Source organism: Mastacembelus armatus, chromosome 4, assembly GCF_900324485.2.
Source record: "Mastacembelus armatus chromosome 4, fMasArm1.2, whole genome shotgun sequence".
Taxonomy (NCBI): Eukaryota; Metazoa; Chordata; class Actinopteri; order Synbranchiformes; family Mastacembelidae; genus Mastacembelus; species Mastacembelus armatus.
The window spans coordinates 10,533,259-10,551,848 of record NC_046636.1 but is presented as its reverse complement, the minus strand read 5'-3'; the positions used below and the strand labels follow the sequence as shown (position 1 = coordinate 10,551,848).

General features: G+C 39.4%; 1 protein-coding gene across 1 annotated transcript in view; it reads left to right on the top strand.

Moving 5' to 3' along the window:
* The window catches only part of psmd1 (proteasome 26S subunit, non-ATPase 1), a 38,326-nt gene extending 24,810 nt beyond the window's left edge, over window positions 1–13,516 (top strand). The window contains exons 20-25 of the mRNA XM_026323406.1: window positions 4,476–4,645; window positions 6,198–6,290; window positions 6,628–6,714; window positions 8,363–8,524; window positions 10,564–10,729; window positions 13,313–13,516. Coding sequence (XP_026179191.1) covers window positions 4,476–4,645; window positions 6,198–6,290; window positions 6,628–6,714; window positions 8,363–8,524; window positions 10,564–10,710 — 659 coding nt within the window. The 3' untranslated portion in view covers window positions 10,711–10,729; window positions 13,313–13,516. The remainder of the gene's footprint in view (window positions 1–4,475; window positions 4,646–6,197; window positions 6,291–6,627; window positions 6,715–8,362; window positions 8,525–10,563; window positions 10,730–13,312) is intronic.
* Window positions 13,517–18,590: the final 5,074 nt, after the last annotated feature.

Sequence of the window (18,590 nt, the reverse complement as noted above, 5' to 3'; positions counted from 1 at the left end):
GTGCAGTTTCGTGATCACTGGTCCTCATTACCCCGGAAATGTTGGCCTCTTTTGCTCATTCTCTCACATACACTGTATCCATCTCCCTCTCATCATTGCATGTTCAGCTTCTATTTGCAGACTTTCCCTCGCTAATTGAAACAATCCATTAATTAGATTTAATGAGTTGTTTCTCTGTCATTCCTTTAATGTCACATTCTGTCTTTCTGTTTTATGGTATTCAGTTGTTCTTCTTTTCACACCGAAACAACAAGCAGACTGTTTGTTGATGTAGTCACATTACACCTTTGAGCAATGGTGGCTGTTCCTGTGCCTCCCTTAGCAAGTCCTTGGAATGAAAATTGTCCCGCCAAAATGAGAGCTGGCAAAAACAGCGTGTGGGGGGGGAACATGTTTGTCAAGTGATCTTAAGCTCTTCCCACCTTTTAAAGAGACTCTTAAGCAATTCAATTCAATTCAATTCAATTCAATTTTATTTGTATAGCGCCAAATCACAATACAAATCATCTCAAGGCACTTTACAAAAACTAAAACTAAAAACCCAACAATTCCCTTATGAGCAAGCACTTGGCGACAGTGGAGAGGAAAAAACTCCCTTTAACGGAAGAAAAAAAAACCTCCAGCAGAACCGGGCTCAGTTTGGGCGGCCATCTGCCTCGACCGGTTGGGGTGAGTGGATAGAGCAGAGAGAAAAGAACAGCAACAATAAACAACAAATAGACACTGCAGGTTGGTGGGGCCAGTAACTGCACATCAGCGATAAACAGCTCCAGGACCAGGGACACCTGCAGAAGGTACAGAGAGAGAGAGAGAGAGAGAGGGAGGGAGAGAGCACAAACTAGGGGAGAGAGAGAGCACAAGGTTAGTAACATTCAATGGTGGAATATACATGAGGTGGGAGAGAGGGGGGGGGGGGTTAGGGTAGGGGAGCTCAGTGCACCGATGGTCCTCGGGCAGTCTAGGCCTATAGCAGCATAACTAACTAAGGGATGGTTCAGGGTTGCCTGAAGCCAGCCCTAACTATATGCTTTGTCAAAGAGGAAGGTTTTAAGTCTAGCCTTAAAAGTACAGAGAGTGTCTGCCTCCTGAACCCAGGCTGAGAGCTGGTTCCACAGGAGAGGAGCTTGATAGCTAAAGGCTCTGCCTCCCATTCTGCTTTTGAGAACTCTGGGAACCACAAGTAGGCCTGCACTCTGAGAGCGAAGTGGTCTATTGGGATAATATGGTACTATGAGGTCTTTAAGGTATGAAGGAGCTTGATTATGAAGGGATTTGTATGTGAGAAGAAGGATTTTAAATTCTATTCTATATTTTACAGGGAGCCAATGAAGAGAAGCCAATATAGGAGAAATATGATCTCTCTTGGAGACAGGAACTACTGTCAGGACTCTGGCTGCGGCATTCTGGATTAATTGGAGGCTTTTTATTAAGATATTAGGACATCCAGATAGTAATGAATTACAGTAATCTAGCCTTGAGGAAACAAATGCATGGACTAGTTTTTCTGCATCATTTTGAGACAGGATGTTCCTAATTTTGGAAATGTTGCGCAGGTGAAAGAATGCAGTTCTAGAAATTTGTTTTATGTGTGAGTTAAAGGACATGTCCTGGTCAAAAATAACTCCAAGGTTTTTTACAGTAGTGCTGGAGGCCAGGGCTATGCCATCTAGAGTAGCTATAATTTTAGAAAAGTTATTTCTGAGATTTTTAGGCCCAAATATAATGACTTCTGTTTTCTCCGAGTTTAAAAGTAAAAAGTTACTGGTCATCCAGGCTTTTATGTCAGTTAGACAGGCTTGAAGTCTGGTTAACTGGTTTGTGTTAACAGGTTTAATAGATAGATATAACTGAGTGTCATCCGCATAGCAGTGGTAATTAATAGAGTGCTTCCTAATGATATATCCTAAAGGAAGCATGTACAGGGTGAACAGAATCGGTCCTAGCACGGAACCTTGTGGAACTCCATAACTAACTTTTGTTCGTGTGGAAGGTTCATCATGGACATGAACAAACTGGAATCTGTCCGATAAATAGGATTGGAACCACTTTAACGCTGTTCCTCTGATACCAATCACATGCTCCAGTCTCTGTAATAAGATGTTGTGGTCAATGGTGTCGAATGCTGCACTAAGGTCTAGGAGGACAAGTATCGAAACAAGTCCATTATCTGAGGCTAAGAGAAGATCGTTGGTAACTTTCAACAGTGCTGTTTCTGTACTATGATGTGCTCTAAATCCTGATTGGAAATCTTCAAATAGTTCATTCCTGTGTAAGTGGTCTGATAGCTGCTTAGCAACAGCTTTTTCTAGGATTTTAGAAATAAATGGCAGGTTGGATACTGGTCTATAATTAGCCAAGACTCCTGGATCAAGACTAGGCTTTTTACTTGCTTGTGGTGCAGCAAGTAGACCTTGTGACTTGTGGCCAAGACTGTGGGGCTGGAGCAGTTTCAACACTGGTTCAGATGTCAGAATAAGGCCCCTTTATTAGATCATCAGTGATCTCAGCAAAGAATGGGTGCAAAGCAAGACAATGGCTGATGATTAAACTGTTACTGTTTAGGGTCATTTTATTTTTAGCTTAAGGAGCTACTCCCTACTTACCTCCTCTTTTAAAGGAAACTTTTGCTTTTCATTCTAATGAAATTGACAGGTTAATCATAGTTGTGTCCTGTCTTTTTTCCTCCTCCTCCTTATGTCTTCCCTTATGCTGTCCCTCCCTCTGTTTTTGTCCCTGAGAGGTTGATGGAGGTCTTTAATTCTTTTGTACTGCTCCAAGGCACACCCTGGATCCCCATTTATCAGAAAATGTTTTTAATCAGCTCCACCAGCATACTTGAATTGACCTTTGATTTTTTTTTTTATATATATATATTTTTTTTTTTTTTTTTTTTTTGTGGTGGAGTACACCCTTTCACCATGAGCAGCCACTCTGAGTGTTGGCCTAGAAATCCCCTCACACATACAGATGGTCTTCCTTAGAACAAAGTGGCTTCATGTTTTCTGTCACACCAGCAACAACAGATGATTTTTGTCCTTTTTACTTCTGTAGTAAATTTAACAGACTTCTAATCTTATATCAGTAGCCTATTCAAGTTTTGCTGTAAGTCTAAGCTAGAGTGTCTGTACGCTGTCATCAGTAATGTCCTTTCTTAAGAGGGAACAGGCCATCTTCTTGACCTAGACTTTTTAAATAAAATTTAATTAGCTAAAAACAGAGTAACTTTGATAAAAATCAAGTTGAAAATGAGCTCTGTATAATCTGTAACTTTTTTTTTTTTAACCTGTTGTGAAAGGCAACTGTTTTTTTGACTACTGGCAGCTGACACACATTTTGTGATGGAGATGAGTTATTACTCTCCTGTGTAGCTCAAATCTAATAATGAGTAGAGCATATTTTATAAATTGAATGCAGGATGCTGTAGACAATGCATTCCTGGGCTTAATTGGCTTACCAGTATGTCTCGGTAATTTAAATCCTGCCCCTAAGATCAACAGATCAGACAGGTTGAGGCCAAAAGAAAAGCTTAACAGGGTGGTGACCATCCTGGTCTGTACTCTCATTAATCTCTAACCCCTCATCATTTGATTCCTCTGCCAAGATCTGAATGGTTTGTCACTTCAGAGAAAAAGCTGTTTTAACCATTAGTTGTTGGTTGTTTTTTCTTTTAAGATGCTGATTGCCACTGGGGGTAATCAGGTGACTCCTACTGGTTTCATAGTTATCATGCAACTAAATCAAAAAGCATTATGTGTTCATTTTCTACTTATAGTTTTTCTTTATATATCAGCATTTTGTATAGCTTGTTTGAGGGTTTTCTGAGTTCTTGGATTAAGTGATAAGGAGTACATGAGGATAGTTGGTGTGGGTGAGGAGGATACAGAGGATAGTGTTAAATGGAGGCAGATGATTCGCTATGGCAACCCCTGAAGGGAGCAGCTGAAAGGAAAAGAAGTTTGAGGGTTTGCTGAGCAGATATGCTCCATTTCAGCACTCTTCTGGTTTGCTTAGCATGTATGCACATTTTCACCCAGACCTAATTCACAATTTAATCAAAGCCCTGCAATTAGTGAAAAGTACATCTAATCAGTAGTGTCTGTTGTGTCAAAGATGTAATGCTACTGTATAGACTCTGAATCTATACTTTGTGTAATAGCTGTAATAGTTTTAGTGTCCTTCATGGAATTGCAGAAATCATATGATAGTGTAGCATAGTAGAAAGCTGCTAGTGAGCACAAAAAAAGTTATTTGTGTGGTATGCACTGTGACAAGAACACATCTGAGCAACATTAGTTACTTTATTTACATAGCACATTTAAAACAGCTGTAAGGCTGTGAAATGTGAAAATGCTTCAGCAAAACCCTTTGTGTTTTATTGTACAAATGTATTTGTAATTTTTTTCTTTTTTTACATCCTACAGGGCTATTCTGTAATACAGGAAACTCCTCTAACCTGTCTGCTCTCTGTTGTCCAGGTGGACGTAATGTGACCATCTCACTGCAGTCCAGGACAGGCCACACACACATGCCATCAGTGGTCGGCCTACTGGTCTTCACCCAGTTCTGGTTCTGGTTCCCCCTCTCCCACTTCTTGTCACTGGCCTTCACACCAACTGCTATAATTGGTCTCAACAAGGACCTCAAGGTTCTGAAGCATCTAAATGTGTTGTTTGTGAATGAGAATGAATATTCATATATATATATATATATATATGAATATGTGTGTGTGTGCGCGTGTAAAGCAATCTTTTTCCAAAACAGAAGATCTTTTTCATTTTCATATTTCTAAAAGATCAAGCTAAAAGTTAAATAAATGTGTGGAAGAGTTACAGTACATAGCTTTTCATGGATATTCTACATATACTGTACCTTTTGTCACAAAGCACTAGTTAAACATTACATGATTAATGATGTATTTATCTTGCATAAACTTTGTTGGGTAAATGCAACACTAGAAGTACGACAATTTGTACTGTATTTTGCATAGCATTTGGTGTGGGGAAATATTTAGTGTTTTCTCTCTGTCACCAGCAGCATGTTCGTAACAAGGCCCTCCTCACTGTGTGTCTCTTCTGGCCCACTGCCACTAGCACACTGATGCCAAGGGATCAGTGTGACATACTGGGGTCTTAAACTGACTTTAGACAGGCATTTTTTCCTTCACTGCTAACTGAATTAGCAGCACCTGACACCAGGGACACATACACACTTTTGTGTATTGTGCATTCCCAGCTTACCAAGGCACAGGAGAATAAATTGGTGTAAAGAGTCACGGCAGTACACCAGGTGTTTTGAGTACAGAAGGAAGGAGGGGGGTAGCAGGATTTAATGAACTTTGTGCTGCAGCCTGCCAAGGCTCATCAGCACCTGTTTAACTCTGCAGCCCAAGCCTTAACAGATTTAATCTTTCACTACAAGACAACAGCCTTGTAACTTAGCTGCTAGACTCTTGCTATATAAAGAATATATAAGGAAATAATTTCACAGCCTGCCATCCTGCCTCCATAATGTAGTGCATTGAGTAAATTATATGATGATGTTAAATAACAAGTACCTCTGGTAACATCTTGTGCTTCTCTGTTGGATCACAAAAAGTTAAATCATCTAGTTTCAGTGAATTCATAATTTGAAGGCTTACACTAAGCAGAAAGCACCTGGTGCTGCTGTGGCTGCAGTTCATCTTTTATGTTTGTCAAGATAAAATTGATATAGCACTTTTTATATTTCTAGAAGGCTAAAGCTGTAAAAACAACCCCTCTTGTCTAACCGTTTACTAGTTAAAAGATACATTTTAGTTAGCTATAGGTTTGCTGTGGTGTTCCTGAATGCTAGTTTGCTGGGAGCGGATTTCTGTATTAGTACTAGATGTAAACAGAACTTTAAAGAATTTTTAAAGACTTTTTTAATGTTGCATGAGTAAGGAATCCATCTAACATCCATCCATCTAACATGCTAGGTAGACCTGAAAAATGCACACAGTGCTTTTTGGTGAATAGCATTGAATGTAAATATACCTGCTTTCATTTCCTAGAAAACTCCACAGGGTACCATTTAAAGCAATTGCCTCAAAAAGTCTGGTCAGTAGGAAATCCCTAAACACCTAAATAAAAGATGTGTTTGTAGCAAAGTGTAAAACTGATTTTAACTGCACAGCCATGTTGGTGAATCTGTGAACATCTTTTTGTTTTCTCATTCAGATGCCCAAGGTGCAGTACCGCTCCAACTGTAAGCCCTCCACCTTTGCCTACCCACCAGCTCTCGAGGTTCCAAAAGAAAAAGAGAAGGAGAAGGTGAAAATTGAGGCCAATACAGATCATGTTGTTTTGCTTTCTGTTTTCTGAAATTGTTGGGGAAAGCTGATCTCGCACCATATCGATTTGTGAATTATTTCAAACCTTCCTTGTCACTCATTACTTTCTTGCCCAGTATGTTTGTTTTACCATTTTCTATCCTATTTTTATTATTTCGCTTAATTTCACAATCCTAGGTGCTCTTAAACAAAATAATAAGACCAAGCCGCATTTGTCTATTTTTTTTTTTTACATTTGAAGCCATGTTTGTAGAAGGTCTGAGTGTCTATGATATTGTCTTACATCATGGAAATGTTTCTCACTCTCTGTATGGCAGGTATCCACCGCTGTTCTCTCCATCACTGCAAAAGCCAAGAAGAAGGAGAAGGAAAAGAAAGAAAAGGAGGAGGAGAAGATGGAGGTGGTGAGTGGAAAATGCCCAATCCTCAGAATGCTCTCCTCCCTTAAAACTAATATATAAATTTTATTTCCCTATTTGTTTTCACTCATTACATTTTAAGTTTTTTGACTAAAATGAACGTTTAATGTACAATTTTTTTTTTTTTGTTTTACTATGCATCGACAGTAGTAGTATCTTCTGTAGCAGAAAGATTAACCCTCGAACACCCTGTGTTTATTAGTGGACAGCCTAAATAAAAGTTTTTTGATTGTTAGATTAGTATTTGAAGAAGGAAGGATTTCTTATGGTGTTGTACTCCCCCATATCCTTCTGAAATTAGGGAGATCCTAAATAATAAATACACAGCCATGTTTTCTTACCGGATGCCCTGTTTTGGCACTTGATACCTTCTGCAGATAAAATCACCTTTTTCCTTTTTTTTTTTTTTTTTTTCCAGAGTCTGTCTTAATCTTTTCACTTACCCACACCCAGTGTTGACAGACAAACGCTGTCAGTTCAGAGCCAGTGTAACTTTCACTGGGATTTTCTCTGGGCGTTAGCAGTATGTTTGATCTACACTGCCACGCTACATCTCAACAATGGTGCTGAGAGACAAACCTGGAAATGTCCGGCCTGCTCACATCTCAGATTTTTGATTTTTTTTTTTTTTTTGGCTTAACTTGTTAAAAAGGCAGTTGAAGGGAAAGTATCCACTCAAGCTGGGGTCAGACGGTTCAGAATTCACTGCCAATCATTTTCTGGGCAGTTTAATTCTGTAATTCTGACATATTGTTCATCCATAAATCCATCTATTTTGTCTTTAAAGCTTGAATGGGGTATCCTTCATTTCTCCACTGAATATATCAGCACTAAAATATATTCAGTAGATTGGTTGTGCTTTTGTGTTTGGAAAAAACACAACATTTAGCATTTATGTAATGGATAACAAAATATACTTGTCTGAGGATCAGAATGTTTAAATGAAAAGATGGCAGTGATAAAACGAGGCCAAACAGAACTGTGTAAACATAGATTTGATCAGTACACTCAACTGTATATGGTCCAACAGCCTAGTTTGAAGTCTCCAATTAGAAATGGAGTCAGAGGATAAAAGATAACTTCGTGTTTGAGAACATCTGCGGGAGATGATTTAGTTTTGTCTTGAAATGCTTTTTTTTATATCGCCAGCTTCTATGGCACCTTCTGTCCTTCCCCTCCCTTCATCTTGTTTATGGGTTTCCGGTGTCTGCCTGATGGCCTAACAAATCAACAGCCCTCTAGGGCGCCAGAGCATGTAAAGGACTGATTCATAACAGAAACGAAAGGAAAGGAAAACCAGAATTTATTACGCATAACTTATTCAAAACTGTCAAATAATGCCAAATATTCTACCAAACGAGGTTCTGATTATGGGTTGAGTATGGAGGGCTTATACCCATCATCATTATGGATGCTCAGCAATTTTATCTGAATAGAATTCATGTGTATTTTGCTTTACTGCACACAAAACAGATTGAAAAATGCTTACAAAGAGTAATAAAAGAAGCAAACACTGGAACATGATAAAACTATGGAGTCTAGAGGGATGGTACAAAAAGAATAAATATAAAACACAGGAAAATAAGTAAATTACAGTAGTCATGATACAGAAAATGTCAAAACTCTGTTACAGGAAGTCCAGGAGGGTGAGAAGAAGGATGAAGAGAAGGAGAAAGAGAAGAAGAAGGAGGCAGAGCCAAACTTTCAGCTCCTGGAGAATCCGGCCAGAGTGATGCCAGCTCAGCTTAAAGTCCTCACCATGCCTGAAACCTGCCGCTACCAGCCTTTCAAACCGGTAATAGCACCCTCTGTATTTGACAATAAATGTGTGTAAATCACAAATGATTTAAGAAACAAAAAGTTGTTCTACTAAGAGTTCTACAGAAAACACTAGCTCTAGAGTGTTGACTTCAAGAGACGGTTGGCCTCACAAGATTAATTAATGTCACGTAGGTGGACAGAATGGCTGTGATTTACTCGAACCGGCCAGTATACACTGAGTGGGACCCAAACACATCACACTTTAGTTGAAATCCTGTTTATTTTCTGACTGAGGGAACTGTAGTATGTAGTATGTGGCATGGTTACCAGATGATCTTATGTAAATAGATACACCATTACAATCATTACAAGTTTTGCTTTTTAAATCCTGCTAAAAGTCACATATGTATTATATATTGATGGTTGGTCAGTTTTGCGTAAAACAACAAACCCACCAGAGTTGAATTAGAACTGGGTGGCCTTAGTCTGATTGTTAAGTCCATACCAGAGTTAAATTGACACCTTTCACACTGTCATAACCAAATCACCGCAGACATGGTTGGGTGTGAAAAACTTTCCCATATTTATTACATTTGCTAATATTTAAGCCCATTTGGTTTGTTAGATATCATTATACCAAGATAGTTATGGCTACAATGGATTTCCCAACTGCCTAAAACAGCAACAACCTTTAACTTGAAGTATGTGAGTCACACAATCAAGACATTTTATAAAATGTTTTTAAATGTACTTACTACATTTACTTATTTATAGCACCATTATTCTGGGGAGACCCCTGAGTTACAGCATGTGCAACAGTAACATCTGGAATGTACTAAATGTATATTTAATGGTATTTATGAATGTAAAAGTATACCAGAGGGGTGTTGCTTTTAGAATTAATCCAGCCAGTTAGTTGGTTTTGGCCACTGTTGAGACTCCCTTCTATTCTGGCCTATAAACCAGACAACTGTAGTCCTCCTGTAAATGTCGACAGTTTTCCACAGTAAATGGCAGGACGACGTGCAGTCACCCAGTGAGTGCTCGCCCCAGTCCTATGAAGAGGAAGTACTGTTTGATTTTTGTGTCCAGCAAGCCAAGCTCAGAATATTACATTGTACGACTTACAATGCCAAGTGCCAAAATGGTGTCTTTGCTTGTCTGAAGTTTTGTAATGTGGCGATCCTTTTAAGGGTTTGTTTTTACATTCAAAGACGGGTTTAGGAAGTGAAGAGGTTTTACAGACTTATCTTGAAATCTGGTCACTGTCAGGAGGTTTATTGAGCCTATTATGTGGATCATCTTACATTAATAAAAGGTTTCCTGTCATGTTTCCTTTGATTCCTAATTTAAGATACGTTATCACAGTCGCACGGTACACATGACATTAAAATAAATTCACCCCCTCAGATAGAATTGCTTTTGACCATATTTATTCACTAGCTTGGTCCATCCATGGGACTGGTACAACATTTTTTGTTTCTGGTAATTTCATTCCATCATATTAGTATTGTTTATTTTTATGTTTTGTGTTTGCCGAGCAGTTTAGCATTAATTGGGAAAGGGGCCCTACTTACATAATCTTGAGGTACTGACCTGTTGAGACACCCTAGGTTAAAGCAAGTGAATTTACTTTTCAAACATCCTCAAGGCACATAATGATAAAATTAATCAAGTTACCTCCAAATATTTAGTAATTACCAGCTCATGCATGCACAATGTGCAGGAAATGGGTTAATATTCCCCGAGGATTTGAAGATTTACAGAGGTTTCTGCGACTGGGACAGATCATCTCTTTACCTTTCAGTGTGCTGCATTGCTTATTTTCTGCTTGGTCATTGCCGTTTAGCCTGACTGTAGCATAGCACTCTTTCAAGGCCGAGTTCAGTTTTTTCCAGCTGTTACATAAGCTGCACAAGTTCTTGAAGTGAAGAGTGAGATGTAAACAATTGCAGCGCAACTTGTTCCCAGCTCTGAGCAAGGACACTTTAATCAAACATCAGTATATCAGCCACTGGTGGAACTTGACCCTTTTTTGTTCCGCACTGATTGGCAATTTTTTCCTGTCACTAGCTCCATACAGGAGGGATCATCATCATGAAAGACACCAGCGAGGAGGAGGAGGAGCTGGTGGAGCCCGTCTCAGCTCATGGCCCCAAAATCGAGGAGGAAGAGCAGGAACCAGAGCCCCCTGAGCCTTTTGAGTACATTGATGAGTAGAAATGTTTTCACAGCAAAGGTATGTTCACAGAATTCATTCCTGAGCTTTATTCATTCATACAGTAACTTAAGCAACTGAAAGCGTCAGCTGATATTCACCACACTGGTTTTGTTTTCCATGGTCATCGGTTCCACGTGTTGCTTCAGTTTGCTTGCTGGATATTTTAAAAGGCCCTAAAATGTCTTAAATTTTTAGGTTGGAATTATTTAACCTAACCTGGGGGTCTATACGGCTTTTGCCACAGTTACATGTATCATAGTTGTTTTTTGGGTTGTTTTTTTTTTTAAATTTTTGACATTAAACATCAGCTTATACAGACTGACATGAATCTCTGTTAAAGGTGTAATATGTAAAATGTGAAAGATTTACTGACATCTAGTGGTAAGATTATCCTTCTGATCACCCCCTCACATGCCACCCCAACAGTTTCCAGGTGTGAGTAAGGGTACAGTGGCCATCACCTTTAAAATGACACATGATTCCTTGTCTCAAGCCAGCGTTTGGTTTATCAATTCCTGGCTACTGTAGAAAAATGGCAGCCTCTGTGAAAGGAGACCTGCTCCCTATGTAGATTTAAAAGTCTCATTCTAAGATTAAGAAAATGCAGTTTTCAGTTAGTGTTTTCTAGTGATTACCCACTGGAAACTGTGAAAACTTTAAAAGTTTTAGACTAGCAGACAATGAGACAGCAACAGTATTATACAAATAGCAAATCAAAGTATTGGACAGAAGTATGGAAATGTGGCTGCTTGCAGTGTTTCACAGTTAAGGTTGCATGTAATACTGTCACCCGTCGCCAGACACTTTTCTGGCCTTAACATTCCGACACAGCTGTCAAGCCATTTTCACTGGGAGTAACATTATGTGATACCACACAAAGCAAGTCTATACTTTGGTTTCCAAGCCTAACTCAGTTTCACCCATCAGTGACAGACATTAGCATCGTCGCCAGCTCACAGGGCAAACCTGCTCAGTGTACTCGCCAATGACGCTTAGTGATTCCTGGCGGCTGGTTGTGTTTGTGTTGGATTGGCCACAGCCTGCCTCCCATATAGGAGCTTGCTGTTGCGTGTGATGAGACAGATGAGGTGTCAATGACCGAATTATGGCCTCTGATCATACTATGTTATCTCTTCATGATGTTCAAGTAGTGTGTAACAAACACAGCACAGATCATTTTCAGCATGGCGTTATGGGTTGGGTTTAAATGCCAAATGGTTAGAGTGCCTCTAATTGCTGGAAGGTCATAGGTTTGATGCTCTGAATAGAAATGTGTCCTGTCAGCACATAATGGTGTAAATTCTCTTTTCAAGTGACAGAACCTAGTACCTTAACAAAATACAGCAGCAAATACAACAGTTCAGACTCCTTTTCCACCTCTCCACAGCTGACCAATCATGGTATGGCTTCATAGGTTTTAATATCAGATTGTCCATTTTGGAAAGTTGAGCATCCTCTCTTTATCTGATGTGAAGGGAGAGAGTTTCCAAACCTGTCCAATGATCTGACACGCAGTTTGGTTTTTTCACCATTTAGATTTTCATAAAGTGAAGAGTCGATTCATGGATAAAATCTGGACCAAGTAATTTGTATTACTTGGAAATGCAAATAAATTAAAACCTCACATTTTTAGGACTACATGTGCAAAACTGCTGAACATGAATAATAAAAGTATTGCTTATATATGTGTCATAATTATGCATAGTTTTTATCAAATAAATGCTAGAGACAGTCAGTACCAGATGCTTCAACTACACACAGACATCCACTTTGCTGATCGGTCTGAGCGCAGGCTGCCGACTGATTCATCTGCTCTGTTTGTGTTTGTGCGTCATCAAAGCAAAGCAAAAGTTTAGGATCAGCCCTGTGCAGCCCTGTTGGTCTGTCCCCCTTGTAGATGTGATCTCTAGATTCACTCTAAGATATCCTCAGCCAGCTAACCATCCTGAGTCACGACAGTCCTGAAAACTGTGGTGGGCCTGCATAGTCTCTGTTTATGTCAGAGTTAACAAGTCTGTCGCTTTTAGCCAACTTAAAACCTTAGAATCCACAAAAGATAAAAACTTCATCATCATGCATCAACATCATGCAGCCCCCATCTGAAGCACCACTGCAGCTTTAATGATGCATCTCCTCCGTCACTAGCGAAACATACATCCATTAGAAATTCTGACAGGACTCATAGCTCTTCATCTTTCCATCCAAACGATGCTGTATTATCATAGCGTTGTATTTTAACCCTCACATGACCACTTCAGCAGGCATGGTGGAGTTGTGTCATGATAGTCACCAATTGTAAACATGGCAATCTGTTCATCATCTATTCCATATGCGGCATCTGCTCTCTGAGTCATTAAAAAAAGAAATGTGTTGGTCTGATGCTGCTGCTTCCTGCCCATTTTATAAATTCTGTTTATTCCAAGTAAAAGCAGCAGATGTCTTAAATTCACAACAACTTATGGAACATTTAAGAAAGTTTTAATTGGCGATGAGATCTTGCTTGACACTTCTGTGTATTTGTGTACTTGTTTTTTGTCTTTTAATTCGAACAAAGTAAACTATCTCTAACCATCATGTTTTGTTTTTTTTTTTTCTCCTTAAGCATCAGAAGAAGTGAGATCTCTGCATGTTGGTCCAACCCCTTTCCTCCATGCGTCCACCTACTCTCAGCACCTCCCCCTGGCTTTACTTCCTCTTTTACACGTTTCTTTCCTGTTCTGGCTCCTCATTTGCCAGGCATGGAATGTTTTACATTCACAAATTGTATAATTTTCTGTCCGTACAATAAAAATGATATATATTGGAGACTGGGGAGTGTGTGTTTATTTGAGTGGATATTTCAGCAGGTGTGCATTGAGGGAGCCTCTCTAATGCCGCACATTTAGACTGGATTACATTTTCCAGTCAGCAGCAGCTGCTACAGTCCACCTAGCTGTCTCTCTGTACAGTGAGCTGAGTCGACTCCGCAAATGCTAAACTCTGGGTTGCTCACCAATTTGTACTCTCCAGCATTACAGCTTAATTATTATTAGTGGTATTTTTATTATTAACTTACAACTGGCAGGCACCAAAATATGCATTATGCATTTTTTTAAAAAATAAAACATAAAATATGATTTTTATTTATTTTAATAAAAGTTTTTTCTTAGATTCATGTTTTTTTTTTTTTTTTTTTTTTTTTTTTTGTTAACCCAAGACATCAGCTGCTGTCAAAGCTTTGCCTCTTTTTCAATTTTCATCATGGGAAAACGTTCTGGTGACATGCTTATCAGCATATATTGATAGTAGGAAAAAAATGAAGTTGACTCCGTAGGAAAAAGACCTTTTAAACATCTGCAGGGCCAATTGTCTTTAAATCTATTTCACTGGGCAGCTCTTAGACTTCGGGGCAGTAAATTCCTCAGATTAGACATGTTAGATGTTAGTGGTGCACCATGAAGTCTCCATAAAGGTTGCGGATTACCAGTCATGTGTTTATTGTCAAGTTTATTAGCTGTTCCCTCTTTTCCACATTTTTGTTTTTTTTTTTTACATTTATAATTTCCTATTATGATCAAGAGCTTATTTCAAGAGAGAACTGTCAGTTCAAGAATTAAAAACAGCATTCAGACATTTAAAACCATTTACAAGTAGCATTCAAAATGCTTAGGTATCATGTTTTAAAAATAAATAAATAAATAGTGAGAGTATAGTATTTAAAGCCAGCTAAGATTTAAGACTAATGACTTTGCTGTGTAGGAATATCCACAGAGCTATTTTCTATGATAAATTACATAAGTGCAGTGCTGTGATGTGAAGACAGTTTTGACATTTGCTATTTTAATGTGCCTCTTCTGAAATGCAGAAATGAGGATATAGTGTAATTAACATTACTATAAATGTACATAATTATTTTAAAATTATGTTGAGACTAAGCATAGCATTGGTTTTGCAAAGCATAGTTTACATATTACCATGTTTAAGTAGTCAAAATAATTCAGCTGTAAATTCCATGAAAATGTTAATTTTTTTTTTCAAAAATTGTATTTATTAAAAATATTTGAATTTACTTTTAGCAGAGACTACTAAGAAAAGAAGATTTTTCTTGTAAATCAGTAAAGTGCAGCTGATTATCTGTAAAACAAAATTTAGGCTACTGTTGCTGATGTGGCTTTTCTAGTTGGACTTTTTTTTTTTTTTTCTTTTACTGTAGCTGTTATAGAATTTCTTTGTACCTAAACTTTCAAAGCACACTGCAACTTTTCACAATGTCCTTTTAAGTTCTGCTTAGTAGAAACCTAAGCAGAAATATTAGAGTATTATACAAGCAAATATCCATCAACAGTAAAAAGTACAATCCAAACATCTACCTTGTAAATAGACTGCAGAAGAATTTGTTTTATTTTCTTGTGGTTTTGGGTCTTCAACCCAAGTATGAGTTTATTGTCTTCAAGTGGCCAGTTTCCCCAACCTAAGTATGATTATATTTGGTAAATGAAGCTTCATGTGGAAAAGTGGTTTGGGAAATGTTAAGGAAATGATAACACAGGCAGTTGTTTTCTGCATGAAATGTGTTGGAATGCCACTTGTTTGATTTTTGATGAGTAAGACTGGTGGGAAACTGTCTCTACTGTGAGGCTGAAGAAGATTGCTGCTAGTTGGGGAATCAGCTTATACACATTTTGGCCAGACATTTAGTCTAATCAATTCCTTCTCTCACATTCCCAGATACTTGGCCACAGAGGACTGTTCAACAATTTTATCAAGGAAGGTCTTTCCACATCTTTCTTCAGGAACAAGATTGTGGAGAACACACACTCTTGTCTGAGTTCTCTGACCTCATTGACCAAATCCCTCGTCATTATCACTGACGTGGATACAGAGCTCGACCCGAGCAGGTCCATGTCTGATTCCCCACCTCCTAAATATAGAGTCCACAGCTTAGGGATGACAGGATCACATTCCTGAAGGTACAGTAACACCATGTAGTCCCCATAGGAAGGAATGTTTAGTCATCCTGCAAAGCCTTCCTCCCTTTCCATGCTCTTTTCCAGCCAAGATATGATGGTCTTCAATTCCCGTATGTCCTGGAGAAGTATGGGTGGTGCGAGATTTCGATTTCTCCGTCTTTGTTCATTTGCATACTTATGAGTTGTGCGCTTGCATTTTTCTGTGATGGAGTTAACTCCTTAAGCCTGTTTCTCTGCCTGGCAAAGAAACTGGTGCTGCAAATCAGTCATTCGTTCACCAAAGAACCGTGGAAAGCTTTCCATCATTTTTTTTTTTTTTTTTTTAGACGTTTCTTAATGGAAAGAAAAGCTTTGGAGCTCTGTCTCCTCCATTAGTGCTGCACTGCCACATCTAAGATGCCAGTAACGCCATCATTTGACATGTAAGTGCAACTATAAAAGTTCTAAGCAGTTTGAAGCTTATTAGACATGTTGATTGCATATCCCAAAGTTTGCACAAGTGTGTGCTGGAATTCCTGTTACTGCTCTGGTTTGGCACTTTGCATGAGCGTACAGCTGTGCAAAGGATTATTATGTGCCAGTTGACAACCAGTTTGGTTTTGAAAGAAGTATCTCAGCTATTAGGTCAAGTGGCATGGAATTTTGTACAGACTGTAATGTCCTCCCCCAAATTTAGTGATCTCTTAATGTTTTATCTAGGACCTTCATCGGGACAATTGTTCTCATTTGTTCACTACTTTGTTTTATGATAAAATACCTGGAAAATTAATTATTATTGTGCTAAATCAACATACAGAGCTGTTAGTATTGCTGGAGAACCTAGGTTATCTTTAATATTGACAAACTACTGACCCACTTGACAGTTAAATTTGTCTTATAAGCTTACATTTCTTGATGTTTTGAAGAATCTACACTATGATAAACTCCTGTAGAAGTAGAAGTAATATATTGTAATTTTTCTAAGCTGGCAGCACGGTGGAACAGTGGTTAGCACTGTCACCTCTCAGCAAGAATGGTCCGAGTCTGAACCTCCAGGTGATCAGGGTCTTTCTGTGTGGAGTTTGCATGTTCTCCCTGTGTCTTTTCACCAGGTATTCCAGAAGACTTTCTTTCACAGTCCACAGACATGCAGTTTGGGGTTAAACTAACTGGTGACTCTATATTGCCTGTAGGTGTGAATGTGAGTCAGTAGTTGTCTGTTTCTAAGTGTTGGCCCTGTGGTAGACCTCTGATCTGTCTACAGTGTACCCCGCCTCTTGCCCAGTGTCACCTGGGATTGAGTTTGACCTGGGATCTTTCTGTGTGGAGTTTGCATCTTCTCCCTCTGTCTGTGTGGGTCTTCTCCTGGTACTCCGTCTTCCCCCCACAGTCCAAAGACATACAGGTTGGGGTCAGGCTAATTGTTGACTCTAAATTGCCCATAGATATGAATGTGAGTGTTTCTCTGACTCTCTATGGCTACATCCCAATCCCCTTCATTGATCACACATTGCTTTATTCGAAGGGCCACCCTTTGCTGAAGTCTCTTTTGGACTGACACACCCCTTTATCAGAAACCAGTTGTTTATTGGATGCTTCAGGTGAATGATCAAGAAAAGGAAATTTCATGTTTCTTCAGCTCTGTGATAGTCCTGTCCATTGTCAGCTGTGATAGGCTCAGCACCCCTGCAGCCCTCTACACCAAGAGATAATGAATTGATGGATTTCTGTGACCTATTTTGAGCAAATTGCATGTTTCATTCAAATGGTGAATGGATGCTCACAAGCACCAACTTTCCCCATGGATTGGTGTACAATTGCCTATGTAACCTACATTAACTGCAACTGCATAAGCCACGTCTTTAGCAGTAAGATGGTCGTCAGTCATTGGACTTTTAGCTGTTGCTCTCATCCAAACACAAATTTCTAATCAGTGTGTTGGTCACAACCTTCTGACAGATTTTTAAGAAATTGGCCTTGGTAAGGATCAAACCTTGACTTTGTGATTACAAATTTATGGCTCTAACCTCTAACTTGGAATTGTGCTCTCAGGAAACGTGAAAGAAAGCTCCAAAATCCTTAAAGAATGCAAGTCAAAGCACCATACATGGAAAAACAATCCGAAGGTGGAGTGTGGCCAGGCTGTGGAGAGGAATTGGAGGCAGGGTAAGCTGACTGGCAGTGACTGATGTCTGTCGGTAAATGGACAAACCAAACGTCGAGGAAGAGTGAGGAAGAGGAGAAAGGTCATGGCTTGTGTGAGTAGATGGAACATGTAGTCACCGTCTGTGGATGCAGGGATTGCGACGGTGTTGATGAAAGGATGGAGGGTCATCGGTGCTGTTAAAGCAAACAGACCCACCAGAGAGCTCATTGGTCAGATCAGCGAGTGTGTGGCCTGCAGTCAGGGTCGAGGTCCCAGAGAAGTTTTGGCTGTATTTGAGGACCAGCGAGTGATGTGCTGGTGGTCCGTGATGGAGCGCTGGCTGGGGCACGGTGTTCTGTGTCCTCTGGATGGAGGGTCACACGTAACAAACCCAGGATGTTGTGGATTTTGGCCCCAGCGGCCTTGAGCTCATAAATTCCCTTCTATCTCTGACGGTGAAAAGATAGTGACCTCCTACAAGGAAGCAGCAAGGAGGCGAGTTGATATAAACAGTGCCTGTGATAATAATCCACCCATTTAATTTTTTTTGTATTTTGCCTTCTTATTTCTATATAGTCACTGTTTTCATATACCACAGGCTCTGTTTTTTGAATTCTCATTCTGCCTCACGTGTCATAATATATCGGTTGCTTAATCTTGAAACCCAACTTCCTTATTGTTGGTCAGGACACTGAACTGGTGCTGAAGCAATTAGCAACATTCAGGCCAGGCAAGTGACGAACAGTACCCAGCTCAGAACAGTAAGCCGTGGTGGGGCACCCAGGTGGCTCATCCTCCGCAGTGA